At 35.8% G+C, this 14,413-nt stretch overlaps 1 protein-coding gene across 1 annotated transcript in view; it reads left to right on the forward strand.

Annotated features, from left to right (window-relative positions):
* Positions 1-14,413, forward strand: part of EML5 (EMAP like 5) — a 100,211-nt gene that overhangs the window by 74,491 nt on the left and 11,307 nt on the right. The window contains exons 30-35 of the mRNA XM_035894266.1: positions 5,744-5,822; positions 6,907-7,036; positions 7,716-7,814; positions 9,915-9,935; positions 12,796-12,969; positions 14,089-14,297. Of these exons, the coding sequence (XP_035750159.1) occupies positions 5,744-5,822; positions 6,907-7,036; positions 7,716-7,814; positions 9,915-9,935; positions 12,796-12,969; positions 14,089-14,297 (712 nt within the window). The remainder of the gene's footprint in view (positions 1-5,743; positions 5,823-6,906; positions 7,037-7,715; positions 7,815-9,914; positions 9,936-12,795; positions 12,970-14,088; positions 14,298-14,413) is intronic.

Genomic DNA, 14,413 nt, shown 5'->3' on the forward strand with positions numbered 1-14,413 from the left:
GGAAAAAAATACATACGTGCTTGTAATTTGCATTCTGGTTCCACTGCTCTGAATCAATATAGAGTTAGTCTTTCATGGATATGAGTAGTTATATAAATTGTTTAGGTGACCTGTGAGATAATACAGCTGAGTATAAATTGTCAAGTCAAGTTATATTGACCAATGTACATTCACTTTATTCTTTTGTGTGGCGATATACAAATGTAAATGTACTCTAATGACTGGCTAAGGTTGGATATCAACCTATATTTGTATCTGTCTCTCTGTATAGCTTTTAAGTGTAGATGGTCTTTTCAAGCGGTTATATAATACGATATTTGTTTTACCTCTTCTTCCATTCTATCACAAGGGATTAGCAGACAGCAAATGTTATAAAAATGCCACTTTCTAGATCCAAGCAGCAGAGAAATCTTCACTTCCAGGCAGGTCACTTCCAGTAACATAAACCTGTGCCACCACCATGTCCTTTCAGTTTTACTGCTTTCATGAAACTTTAGTGTGCTCTCCTGCTCTATTTAATTTTTCTGCCTTTTTTCCTTCTAACTCACTTTTTCCTCTGTCTTTCAGGAACATAAGTGAAATAAGAAGGGGGGAGGGAGAAGGAAAGAAATGAGCTTGAGTGCTCTGTGTCAAATGTGAGGGTGACAAGTGGAAGAAGGGCTCTTTTATCAATTTCTAGAGCCACAGTCATAAGACCGTTGCTGGATTGTCCATGACAAATCCAAAATTAAAATTATAACATATTTGAAAGCATGCTGGAGTGAGTAGGAGGTGGATTGGGCAGTTTTGCTCAATCTTCCCTTACCCCCATCTGCAAAGCAGGACTGATCTCCAGTGATGGAGCCTGCAGCCCTTGCACGCTGCCAGCCCGCTCAGCACCAGTGCTGTCACTCCTACTCCAGAGCTGTCTGGATGACCTATGGTCATCAAGTTTCCTACTGCGATTAAGCTTGGGTTTGGTGGTTTGGTTTTGTGGGTTTGGTTTAGGTTTCCCCCCTCCGCCCCCCTAAGGGAAAACCTGTTGAACCTACTTTTCATTTTCTTTACCTCAAACAGGGGTTTCCTGTGCTGTTTTAGATGTATCCTTTTTATTTCCTTGAATCTATCTCCCTGAGCTGTGCAGTCCTCCCTCAGTCTCTGATTTTTATGTATCTTTGCAACAGCAGTCAAACAGCACTAGCCTCTGACAACTGGTAAATGTACACTGTTCCTCCTAAATAATAGTGTTTCTGGGAATGCCTTTTTTCTTCTTAGAAGCTCTAAGTCGAGATGGGCATAAAAGTATTTTTATGGATAGATTGTTAGGAATTGTCCTAAGAGAAAGGGACTCTGTTCCGTACAGTTTGGACTTCTTGCTTCAGATCAGGTGGGGACTTCTGATGGTAATACATAGTAGTCTCCTGTCTTTGATGCAAAATCTTCATTTGCAAGTGCTGCTTTTCATAGATACTTTTTTTTTTTTTTTGAAAGAGCGACATTAGCTACTAATATGCTTCTCAGTCTGCTGTTCGATGTAGCAGAGAAATGTATGCAAGATTACTAGATCTACACTCAGACATTCTTGTTCCATGTGCAGGGTGCAATGTAATCTAAAGAAAGCCACATTTAAAGATTTCCTTGGTGTCTGAAAAGCATCAGAAATTACGCTTCTCTTTCAGCTGGGAAGGCTCTCTGGAACTGTAAGAAGCGTGTATCTTTTTCTCCTCTCCTTTCTTCAAGAAGGTTTGGATTTTTTTCTGCTGGTGTGTGTAGGCTGGCAATCATATCTTGGGTGTTGATGCTTCACAGCTGAGTAAAGTGGCACGGTGATTTTCTTTTTAGTCCTTAATATGTCATGGACAGCTGGATTTCTTTTTCTGCAGAAGCCTTTTTGAGTTCTACAACATGCCAGTAGAAGCAGCAGGCACAACAAATAGCATGCCAGTCTCACATTTCTGCAATGCTCCCTACTGTACTTGCTGTTTGATTTTATAGCTGCTGCATGGGATGAGAGAAGAGGTAACATGATAGTGGAAAAATCATGAACATTTGAACATTGGTACTATTTATTATAGGTTCCTCTTTTTTTTCCCCCCTCTCTGATTCTTGTGGAAACTAATGGTTAGGACCAACAGAATCACTGGTATACAGCCTTCCAATTTTCAGCCCTTAGCGTTGTTCCTGATTTCCATGTTTAAAAAGAAAAAGGTACGCGTTGTGTTTGCTTAATTTAAAAAAGGATTTAAAGTCAACATTATGTAAGTGGGTTTTAAGGAACCACTTCTGTATAAGTGTTTTTTAAGGAACTTCCTGCATTTGTGAGTGTGCTCCTAGTTACCTAATAAATGAGCAGCAATTATGGAAGTATCAAAGGAATTAAGGAACTTTAATTATAATTCCAAGGAATAAACTGTAGGTAGGAAAAAAATTGGTTAGCAACTCTTAATATCATTAACCTGTTAAACAAATGAAGTATAAGATATATTTCAATAAGTATAATTCTTAGTCATAAAATAACAGGATATATAGAATCATGAGTATGTGCAATTCATTTAACTTGTTAACCCTATTCATTCTTCAAAGACTTTTGATTGCACAGGCAGAGAACTGGTTATTATTTGGCCATTTAACTTCAGATATTGTAGTACTAGAACTTGTTCAGTTTTAATAAGCAGTACTTATTTTCATATGAAAAAAAAAAAAAAAAGTGCCCCACTCCAAAACCCAAACAAAGATTTGTTAATATTTTGGGAGGTCAGTGTGATCATTTCAAAAAAGGTATTGGAAAAAAAAGTTGCTCTTGAAGAGAGAAGAGGGAATCTTAATGTAAATTTACCTCAGATGTTTGATGAAGCTGTCTGATTCCCCCCTATCCCCCAGCAAATTTTAGTTGGATCTGGGCTGTATTAGTTTCTCTTTCTTTTCATTTACTTGAATGAGGGCAGGTTTTTATTCTCTGTAATGCTGAAGTACTTCCAGAAAGCCCATTCCTCATACCAAATTGGTGCCTTTTTTGTTCATGCAGTTCAGTAGTTTTACTTGACTGGATTTGATTCAATTTCAGTAGCACACAGAAGGCTTCTGTGGCATTGGGAGATACCTGTTACCTCTTGATCACTGTATTTGTAACTGAAATTGCTCATCTGTGGAGGTGGGGAACAAATATGGTGAAAGATTTTTTTCCTCTGCAAAACTTTAGGTGACCTTTCTCCATATTACTTAATATGATAAAGTTAGTGACCTATTGGGAGTGTTTTCTGTTGATCATTTAGAAACTTCTAAATAGAAGTGTAGTTTCTTTTTTTTTTTAATTAAAAAGTGAGAATTCTAATTGTACTTAGCAATACTATCATTATAATATGACAGGCTAGTCGAGAGGATGCTAGGAGTCAGTGGTGATAGGACAGAAGAGAAGAAAGGACCTGGAAAATAGCTGGGGGGGCCTAGGAATTTCACATCAAGTATAAGACCTGGCAAGAGCTGGTTGAGAGACAGGAATGATTGAAGAGTGGTCATGAAATTGGATGTTGGGATTGCTGACAGAAATCAGATGTATTCCTTGCTTCCTGTACTGGCCAGCGGGCTTGTGTAGATAGTGAGGACAGCCCAGACCATGCTTGGTATACTTTTCCTCCTCTTTTTTAAAAGTTAGAATACTTTTTTGCCTTCACAGACTAAGGGACAAGGGTGCTATGGCTGTGGGCTAGGTGCAGGCTATAACTGAAAAAGAAATCCAAATGCCTTGTTTTTCTGTTTTGAGGTGTATGTGAATTCCTTCTATTTGAAGACCTCAGAGAGGAAAATGAGATCTGTAACTGAGGATCTTTGAGAATGAAGTCTGGGGGCATCCGAGTGAGGAGACCTTTAGTGCGTGTCCACATTGGACTCCCTTTTCTGATCTGCATTGCTATACCTGGTAGGTGTCTGGTAGATTTTCCCTTTACTGCCAGTTTACTGAAAGTCTATTTTCCAAGAGTAAGAATCCTGGAGTAACAAAAAACAAGTGTTCAACTACCATTCTTTGTGAAATTTATAAGGGTCTTTCTCCGTACTTCACTTAGTGTTCTCTGTTTAATTTGCATTTATTTGTAAATGAATATGAAATATGAGCCTTAGTTATTTTCCTTCATGCCTTGAGTTTTCTTTTTAACTTTAAACTATTTTATTTTGTACTTTGCTCTGATAAGAATTTGTTTAATACAGCCCATATTCCCTGCCTGTGAAAAGACTCATTGTGTTAACTATCCAATGTAAAGCAGCAAGATTTCTTTTTAGATCTGGATTTGGATTTTCTGTTGTAAAGATTTTACGTTTCATGAAATCTGGATTTATGATGGTGAATTAAATGTTTCAAGTACCCCCCTCTGGCCCTATCTTAATATAATAGCCGGTTTTAATAAATTTGATCATGTTTGGGTGGTCCAGGCATTGGACAGACTTCTTTACCAAACAGAAATTTTTCATCATCTGCTTTTCTTTTGTGGGTTTTTTGTTTTTTTTTCCATAGGCACTTTACAGGCTTCTAAGCATAGAGGAAGTAAATGAAGTATCTCAGAACACAGTTTATAGTTGCAGTATAATTCGCATTATAGAATGTACAAATCTTTTGATTGGCGATATGACATCAATATACTTATTGTACTAAAACTAGGCAGGAAAATGGAGGAATAAAGCCCAGAAAATGGTATTTTATTTGAATAACTGAAGATATAGTTTTCAAACGTAGCTCAAAATATACAGTGTACAAACTAATAATAGTCTATTGTTATTAGAAAAAACATGGTGATTATTTTGCATCAAAGTTATCATTCAGGAAAAAAGGTAGAATTAAAAGTACTTCATACTAAAAAGGAGTATGGAAGAGAGCTGAGATGTTACTTTATATGTGATACTAGTTTGTCACACTGCCTCCTGGATTAAATCATTGGATTTCATTGAATCTATACATAGAATTTATTTTTAAATTAATTGTATCTCTTAGGGGTGAAACTTACAGGTTTCTTTTTGTGGCCACATGTGCATATATATAGAATCAATAACCAGTGCTCTGGCATATACTAGAAAATATTGCATGATTTTGATAAAATGTATTTATTTGTATGCTTCTTTGTATATGAACAGTTGAAGATAATCTGAAAGATATGTTACAGATATTTATCAAACATATCTAGTTGAGTTTTCTTAGTTAAATCTCGACTATTCAGAACAGTGGAACACAAGTTATGGCTAATATTCATGCGTTTGCATGGTGATGGTTTACTTCCAACTAAGCATTGTCAATAACTTTTGTGTTGATGTAAGAGTGAATGGGCAGATGTGCCTGGGGTTCTTTACAAACTAGTACCAAAATAAGAAAATACAGGGCCTACTGAAGGCATGTGGGAACAGGAATTATTATCTCAAGCATTTAGATTAATCAGGTAAGCCTTTAAAGTTTATCCAATAAAACTTGCTACAGAGAAGATGGAAGTGCCTTAACAATATAGCATGAAAATGCTAAGAATGTTAGATCAGTGGTCATTCATTGTAAACCAAGCATTAACCTCATGGATTGTTGAAGAACTGTTGGAAAGCCTAGCATGTTAAACAAAGGTGGTTTATTTTTTTCCTTTGACAGAGGTATTTCTTTTAAAGATGAATACAAATATCAGTTAAGCAGGTTAGGGCTATAAGTTTTCCATATGCAGTAGCAGGTTGGAAGGTACTGTGTTAGTATGGAATGGGTGACGGACAGCCTTCTCTTATTCACAGTTCTTTATTTCAGACCACCAGTTAGTAGGGCATTGCCACAGCCTGAGAAACTTCAGACGAATAATGTTGGGAAAAAAAAGAGACCTATAGAGGTAAGAAAATCACTGATCTCCTCTTCCTCTCCTTTTAGGATTTTTTTTTTTCCAGAAATTGACATATTTGTGGACACACTAAATGATTGTTTCATTTAAAATGTATCAGAGATGGAAATATTTAATAGTGAGTAAATAGCAAAAAAAGTGGGAGAGAATTTTTTTTTTAAATCCAGAAAAGCGTGATATATCCTTTTCCTGCAAACAAAATGGAGCACAACTTAATTCTTAGTAACAATAAAATTATTTAAATGCAGTGTGTAGAAAGCAATATGTCCTGTTTACATAATTGGATTGTTAATGGGTGTGTTATCACTAATAAAACAAAGCATCTTTTACTGCAATTTTTTTAAAAAATTATTGTAAAATTTTGCTTAAAATTTATCTTTGTTAACAGTTGTAAAAATAAAATAATTTTAAAAAATCTATTAATGATGCCTTTAGCTGGGCACCTGGGTTTTTTTTTTTTTAGTTACATGGCCAAAACAAATAAATATGCTCACTTTTGATTAAGCTGAAGTGGAAATTTCATCTAACCTTGAAAAATGCAGTTCTTTGTGTCAGCTTAAATATTTTCTGTGATATGCTACACCAAACATTTTGTTTCGTAATAAATGGCCTTTTACCATCAGTGTTCTAGAAGTTTTAGGCTGTTAATTCAGCTTTCTTAATTGCCAGCTGGATTTAAATTGTGGACCAATGTTTGTCATTCTTTGTTTCTTAGTATCTTCTGCATCACAAGAGCTGTGCTCTTTTTGGCTCACTGTAATGTATTTATTTATATGCATGTGTATGAGTATCTCCTTCTGTGTATATATACGTGTGTGTGTATACACATAAATATTCTACAGTATCCGCCCCACAGAGATGATAGGATGACATGACTGTGTATGGCAAGAATGAGCACCAATGTAAGCTGACAGGGAAGGCAGGATCTCAGTTTCTCTTGGTTTGAGACATCATTAAACTCCTTTTTCTTTACTGCATAAGGACACATTTGAAAAATAAAATCCTGGAAAAGACTGTAAACTTCATAATCGCTTTAAGGTTTTGGGCGTCTAATAGATGTAAATATCTTTTTTAGGACCTAATTTTGGAGCTGGTATTTGGGTATCGAGGCAAGGACTGCAGAAACAATGTGCACTATTTGAATGATGGTGCTGATGTAATATATCATACTGCATCTGTTGGGATCTTGTATAATGTGGCAACAGGTAGGAGGAAAAAACTTGAGGAAAAACATTTCTTCACACACATGGAGTTACAGTTTATGAAGTGTAACTGGTATGCTTTAAATCTTATATAAGTATATGGGAAAATTATTATTATTTGTTGCTGAAAATTCAGTCTGTAGAGGTGATTCATAATAGCTGCATAAGCAAACGAAGTATATTGAAATGTGAATTCTGGTGACTGAATTTTGAAGGAAGTAAAGATTTGATTATTTTGGTATTAGCTTTCTGAAATTTGTTTTTTAAAATGATCACAGAAATGAAAACAGCTGAACAATGGAGTCATTATAATTGTGTAATGTTTTTTCTAAGAATAAGTTAATTATTTGTTATTTGGTTTACTTTTCAGTCCTCCATATCACATACATTCATTCTCAATAAACAATTTAGTTTAGATAACTTAGACCTTTTAAAGAGTAACACAGTGTCTTTGTTTCTGGGATATTTAAGCAACCTGATGTAGAAAATTTGAAGTAATAATTCGGAGTTATTGCGTGCTATGTGTTAAAATTGAGTTAAAAAATCAGGAGTTTCTGGTTTTAAGCTCCAAATTGCAGCATCATCATAATGCTGTTTTCTAACAAAATACTGTAAAATTTTTAAACATTAACCATGTCTATGTGTGTATAAAATTTTTAATGAATCGGACTTTTCTTTTTAGGCTCTCAGTCTTTTTACCAGGAACACAATGATGATATTTTGTGCCTCACTGTAAATCAGCACCCCAAGTTTACCAACATAGTGGCAACTGGGCAAGTAGGTATGTTTGTATTTTTTGTAAAAAGAAATTAACATAAGAGCATGCAATTAGGGCCTTGTGAGTTCATGATAAATCACAAAAATAGTTGATTATGCTATCTCCGTTTGTATGAGTGTTACTCAGTTACCTGTCCTCTTTATATGTTTCTTGGAGTGTAATTTAGTAAAGTTGAACAAAAAACATTGAGGCATGAAAGAAGATTGACCTTATCTTTTGTTTGGAGTTTTATGAAAAATATTTTTTTTTAGAAATTTTAAGCCCCATGAAATTAAGCTGGTTTTATTTAACTATGAGCTTGTGTTAGGCCTTCCAAAGAGTCATAGCCCTTCCAAAGAAGCTTAATTGAGCTATCCTTCACTTCTATATGGACTAAACACAGGATTCTTAAAAGAGATGCCACTTTATGTAGGTTTTATCTCATCAGGCAGATTTATAATACCTACTTGGTGTTTTGATAATACATAGTTGTAATATCCTAGGCAGAACCAAAACCCTAATGGTGTTTGCATACAGATAAATTTAGATTTAGAGGGAAAATCTATGTTTCATAGTAACATTAAAATTGATCTATGAACTAACCAGGTAAAAAAAACCAAAACAAAAAAAGCCCACAACAACAAAAAAACAAAACGGAAAAAAAACCCCACTGTGCATTTGCATAGCTGAACTAATACTGCTGTTCCTAAATTTTGCAGAATAGTGTCATTTTTGTAGTCCTACAACTCAATTGCAGTTTTCATACTCTCCGTTGTTTCTCAGCGGATTCAAAACAACATTGTTTTACTTAGTGCATAGAATACAAAAAAAACCCAACCCTCAGTTTATTTTAGCCAGAATAGGGTGGGTTTTTTTCTCATAGATTTTAGATGTTTCGTCTAAATATGGTCAGTTTGTCAGAGTAAATTACCTGCTTCCCTCTGTCTTTTGGATTTTTAGGTGAATGCTTCACTAAAAATGACTCATTGATAGTAGTAACTGCTTAGCTAAAATAGCTTCATTTCTTGCTGAGTTTCTTGCCTCACATCAATTTAAAGAAATCATTAGTGGAAATTATTTAAATGGAAAAAATTATCAGCAGATGTTTGCCTATGGTTTGACTGCAAAGAACATTTGCAGGAATTACAGATCTTTTATTGTCCCTAGGAATTTGCTTTTCCAGCGTATTTCTTAATCTGGCCCTGTCTGCCTTTCCGTATGATAGAATATATGGGAAGAAAGTAGGCATAATGTGAAAATTTGTTCTTTGCATGGATTTTCTTCAGTGATTGTCTTATCCAGGAAGAAACACAGGTCCTTTAATGCTTTTTTATTTCATAATCATTTCTACATCGACTAGCAGTAGAACAATTTTAACTGTTTTGTAATGTGGATTAAGGCATACAAATCATGAGCAGATGACACTTAAAAATTAAACTACAAAACACACTATTTTTAAGGAGAGAATTAAATCTGAAAAATGAGCTGGAAGCAAAATATCTTTAAGCAACACTTATTTTTAGATTCTGAACAGATGTTAAGGAGTACATACTCCATACAGAACATACTTAACTGATTTAAATCTTCAAAAGATATACAGAAACATTATTTTCAAATATTTTTAAGCTGTAATGCTGTTATGCAGAGTCTTGGTAAAATTTCCCAGTACCTGAACCCTTATAATCCCGATTTCTTAATGCTTCTATAGAAGAACTTTGGGTGTATTTGCCACTTGTCAAAGTCAGACTCAAACCTTACCTCTTAGCAGAATAGCAATCAGAATTTTTTTCCCACTTAGATTGATAAAATATCAGTAACATGTAAAATATGGTTTTTGTTTAGTTTGGCAGAGAAAGGCCTAACATACACCAAAACTAGATTTTTGTGTTGTAACTCAAAATGGAAATCAAAATATATTCATTCTAAGAATTTTTGTTTCTGATGTGACTGCCTTTTATCAGTAATTGTTCATCTTTAACACTAAAAGCAGTATTGGTGCTGCTGCAATGCAAAGAGATGACCTCAAGGTGTGTGTTAAGAAATTATGCTAAATGTAGCATATATTTTCTTTAGCATTTATCGTATTTCTGGTCTAATTATTTTTCTGCTGCTTTTCCATTACAGGAGACTCAGCAGATATGTCAGGTAAGGGAAATAAAATTTTAACATCTTCAGGTGTAGTTAGCCTATCTCATAGCCACCTACAGCTTTATAGAGCAATAAGTGACGTGAATTCATTTTTAGTTTATTAAAGCCCTGTATCAGTCATATTACTGTCAGCACTGAATATAAACCACGGTAGCTCAGCAAAGTGTAAGTATAGAAACAGCTAAAAAGTTAGAACACTCTTAAAAACTGCTTTTGTTGTAGCATATTCCCTTCTTGCTGCCCAGTTGTTAGAGAGTTCTAATACATACTGCTACTGTAGCATTCCTGTGTACGCTTGCAGGTTTTATGAACATGTTGGGGCTGACAATTAACATTTGTTTTAGACACTCAATTGAGTATAATTTTAAATATGCATTTCTAAAGTAAATCCATTGAGGAGGCCTAGGTGACTGAGTGAAAAAACAATCACCTTTCACATTTATGTATGATTGTCATGCAGTTATTACCACTGATCCAAAATGCTTGTTATGATGTCAGTTTATTTTTTTCTGTATCATTTTGGGTCTTTGACAGTTTGACAGTCTTGACTGAGCTATTTTTATTAATATGTTATTTTTTCAACTGTAATCTTAAAAATTCATCACCATCATGTGTGAGTGAGTTCACTGTTGAGCAGCCATAACTGTCCTGTGACACATCTTCAGAGATGCATAAATGTGTGTTCATGTGTACCTAGGAAGTATAATAATCTTCTTCATGTGGATCTAAAGCTGTTCTCTGAAGAACAAATGTACGATGGCATTTTTAATGTGTGTTGACTTCTTTTAAATATGCCAAATTGTGCTTGCTCTAAGGATGGGAGGAAGAATATAGGTACCTTTTCCCACACTTTTAAACTGTATAAAAGAAGCAGTGATGATATGGTTGTTTATATGAAAGAACATCTCTAGTCCTGCATATAATGCCTGGAGACTTTCCCTCTCTCACTTGCCTTCTTCCTACTGCAACTTCAGTTTGAGCTTGTGTATATTACTAAATTCTGTTGTCACTGCCTGAAACCAGCACTCTTATTTTTTTCTTCTTTGTGGAACCATTAGTCTGGAATCCAAGCTGCTGCCTGCCTTCATTAGAAAGTTGCATAGTTTCACTTAAAATTTATTGATGGCTATTTGGCACCGTTTTTACCGACAACTTTTGCTTTTGAAGTTCCAATTTTCTGTTGTCTACAGTGATGCAGGGGTTCTTGAAGCAGTAATGTTTGTAATGGGCTGGAATGGCAAATTAAGTTTCATAATGACTTGGTATAAATTCGCTTCATCTTACTGAAGATACTTTCTGTCCTGCCAGCCCATGGTAGCTTTATGCAACTTCTCCCAGAAGGAGATGACACCTTGCAAAATCTCCCTTGTGAGAGCCGATGTTGAGCAGCTGGAGTATTCCACATGCAGGATGCAAGGTCAGGACAGAGACTTTCAGAAGAACACCGTCAAGTAGAAGGACTTTAGAGTCCATGTTCTCTGTCCTGCAAATCTTGCTCTGAAAGATTTTGTCAGTTTTTATTCATGAAATCTAGGTTTCTGCCTGCCACCCAAAAGAAAATTTTGTCCAAGGGTATAGGGGAGGTGCACAGGTCAAGGGCAATACAGAGTTTACCAAGGGGAGTGCTGAAGAGATAAAAACACTTCAGAGCCATAGTAAAGCTTTCCATTCCCTCAACTTTCCATAAGGACAGCAAGGAGTTTGCTGAAAATTTTGAGACATGCCAGTTGTTGCCAACCCCTACCCTTTCTATACTATGCTGTAGTACCTCTCAAAAGGTGATGATAATGGTATGTTGGTGCCATGAGAGGAAATTCCAACGGGAGGGAGAAGAAATTAGGAAGATTGTCCTAAAGACTGTTTTGGAACAGCTGTGGAATTGTGCTCAAAAACTTAGTTTCATGTGACTAAAATTTTACCTAGTTCCTTGTGCCTACTGTTTCCCATCATATGCATGCCTTTGAGGGATGAGATTTAGCTGGTTAGAAACACAAAGCGTGGAGCTGAAACAGAATTTAGTTTATGTGAATCTAGGCCTACACAATAACTGGTAACCTCCAGACTCTGCAGTCAGATTTACTAGAGATCAAAAGTAGAGAAGTTTGAGAGAAAATCTTACTGTCCTGGAAGTGCCCTAGGTGCTATTCAGAGATTGCAAGCTATACATGGATTGCAGGATCTTTGGAGAAGGCATTGCATTTGGAAAACAACTAGATGTCATCATAATAGAAACAATCACATACATTAGTAGCATGGAAGGACTCTTACTGAAAAGAGCTTCAAGTCTAAACAATGCAAACCAAATTAAATACCCTAGTTCTTCTACCTCAGTAAGCAAGCTGATTATTCAGCTGGCGTTCTCCTAAGAGAGCATGCATTTCAGACAGATGGCCATTTTGTAGAAAAGGAGATTTTGGCCTTGCACTGTAAACTAATTTCTCTGTAGCTATCAGTTGTCCAAAAGCCCCATGCAGAAATTACGTTCTTGATGATTTACTCAGTATTCATGATGGGTTTTGAGTTAGAGTGCTGAGCAAAGTTTTACTAGGAGAAAAACAGGAGAAAGTAGCTTGATTTCAGAGCTTCTGCTGTGCTTCTTAAGTCCAGTAACAGGTTAAGCAAAGTTTTAATCTCCAGTAGTGTAATGAGGCCAACTCCTAGTCATACTTAATGGTCCTGTTTGCTGTAAATTGGTTTCCAAAAGGGAGGCCAAAATCTCCTTTCTTTTCTTTCTTTTGTTTTTCTGTCTGACCAGAACAATTTTATTTGTCTTATTAAAAAATACAAACTGCTTCAAGAAGCAAATTACGAGACATTTTCAAAACGTATACTAATTGCATGTTTTATATTTGTGTAGCTACAGCTCCTTCTATACATGTGTGGGACGCGATGAACAAACAGACGCTGTCAGTACTGCGGTGCTACCACTCAAAGGGCGTTTGCTCAGTCAGTTTCAGTGCCACCGGCAAACTGCTGCTTTCCATCGGGCTGGATCCCGAACACACCATTACCATTTGGAAGTGGCAGGAAGGTAGGAAAGTGCTTGGGTTTGTGTTTATATTGTTAGAAATATGTTGGCTTGAGTCAAGAGCAACTGTAACATAAAAATGTCAGCACATCAAAAATAATTATGATAAATGCTGTGCACTGTGCATTATGCACTGTACAAGAAGAGGTAAAATAAATGTGCTTACCCATTCTAGTAGCTGCTAAATATCTGTGTATAAAATCTTTTTTGTACCCAGAAGAAATTTTCTGTTCTTCTCTGTTCTTATTCTTCTCTGAAATCTGATTATTGACTAGGTTGTTCTACTCCTAAAATTATCCCCCAAAACCTGCAAATTGCAGAAATGTGATGCCAGTAAAGCTCCTCTATGCAGCTATGTAATTGATATCTTAAGCTATGCTATGTGTTTTCAGACTGGCTTTGATCTGAGTTCAGGATTTAGGCTGAAGTGATTTGGTCAGCTCCTTTCCTCATCTCCTTTCTGTCTGGCAAACCCATGCCCAGATTATGAAACTTATTCTCTGGCCTTAAGAGTTTATTTCTGCTCTTTGGAGATTCCCCTTGGTGAACTAGTATCTCCCACAAGTATAAAGATCACCTATCAAGTTCATAAAAAGTGATCCTTCACAGCTTGTTTGCTAGATCCTGCGCAGCTGGACTCAATGTCAAATGTGTATTTATACAATCTTAGGTAGTGTGAAGGATGTATGGTAAAAGCCTGTGCAGCAATTCACTGCCATTTCAGTCAGATCATGCCTGTGCTCATTCTTAAGAGTTGATACAGATTCAACATGACAGCTAAGGATCCAGATCGAGGAATCTTCATATGGGTCAAAATGGCTGATTTAACACATCTGAGGAGACTGGAAAAGCATTACCTTTGAATCTAAGACCATATGTAACAAAGTCATTTTCTGCATTTTCTGTAGAAAGAAGAAAGTTTTCTAACTTTGGTCTTGTTAAATGATTATTTTTTTTTAATCTGCATCTTAATTTAGTTTTTATTTAGGAGCAGTTTGTGCTTTTCTTCACAACCTGTGTGGTCTTGGATGACTCATCATTCTCCATAATTTTTATATTTTTTTCAACCATAAATGTATATTTTTCCCAGCAAATTCAAAATGTCCATTTTCTTTCTGCCAGGTGCCAAAATTGCTAGCCGAGCTGGTCATAACCAGCGTATATTTGTAGCAGAATTCAGACCAGATTCAGATACCCAGTTTGTTTCTGTGGGAGTGAAACATGTGAGGTTCTGGACACTGGCTGGAAGAGCTCTTCTCAGTAAAAAAGGGCTGCTGAGCTCCATAGAAGATGCCCGAATGCAAACGATGCTATCTGTAGCTTTTGGAGCGGTATGTACCTTAACAAACTACATTAAAATGCATGCAAACAAAATTTTTTTGACTCTTCTGCCTTTATTCAGTTCAATGGGACTTTTCTGATCTGCTTATGAGTATGCTTATGAAAG

This window comes from Egretta garzetta, unplaced genomic scaffold, assembly GCF_000687185.1.
Source record: "Egretta garzetta isolate BGI_Z169 unplaced genomic scaffold, ASM68718v1 scaffold435, whole genome shotgun sequence".
Taxonomy (NCBI): domain Eukaryota; kingdom Metazoa; phylum Chordata; class Aves; order Pelecaniformes; family Ardeidae; genus Egretta; species Egretta garzetta.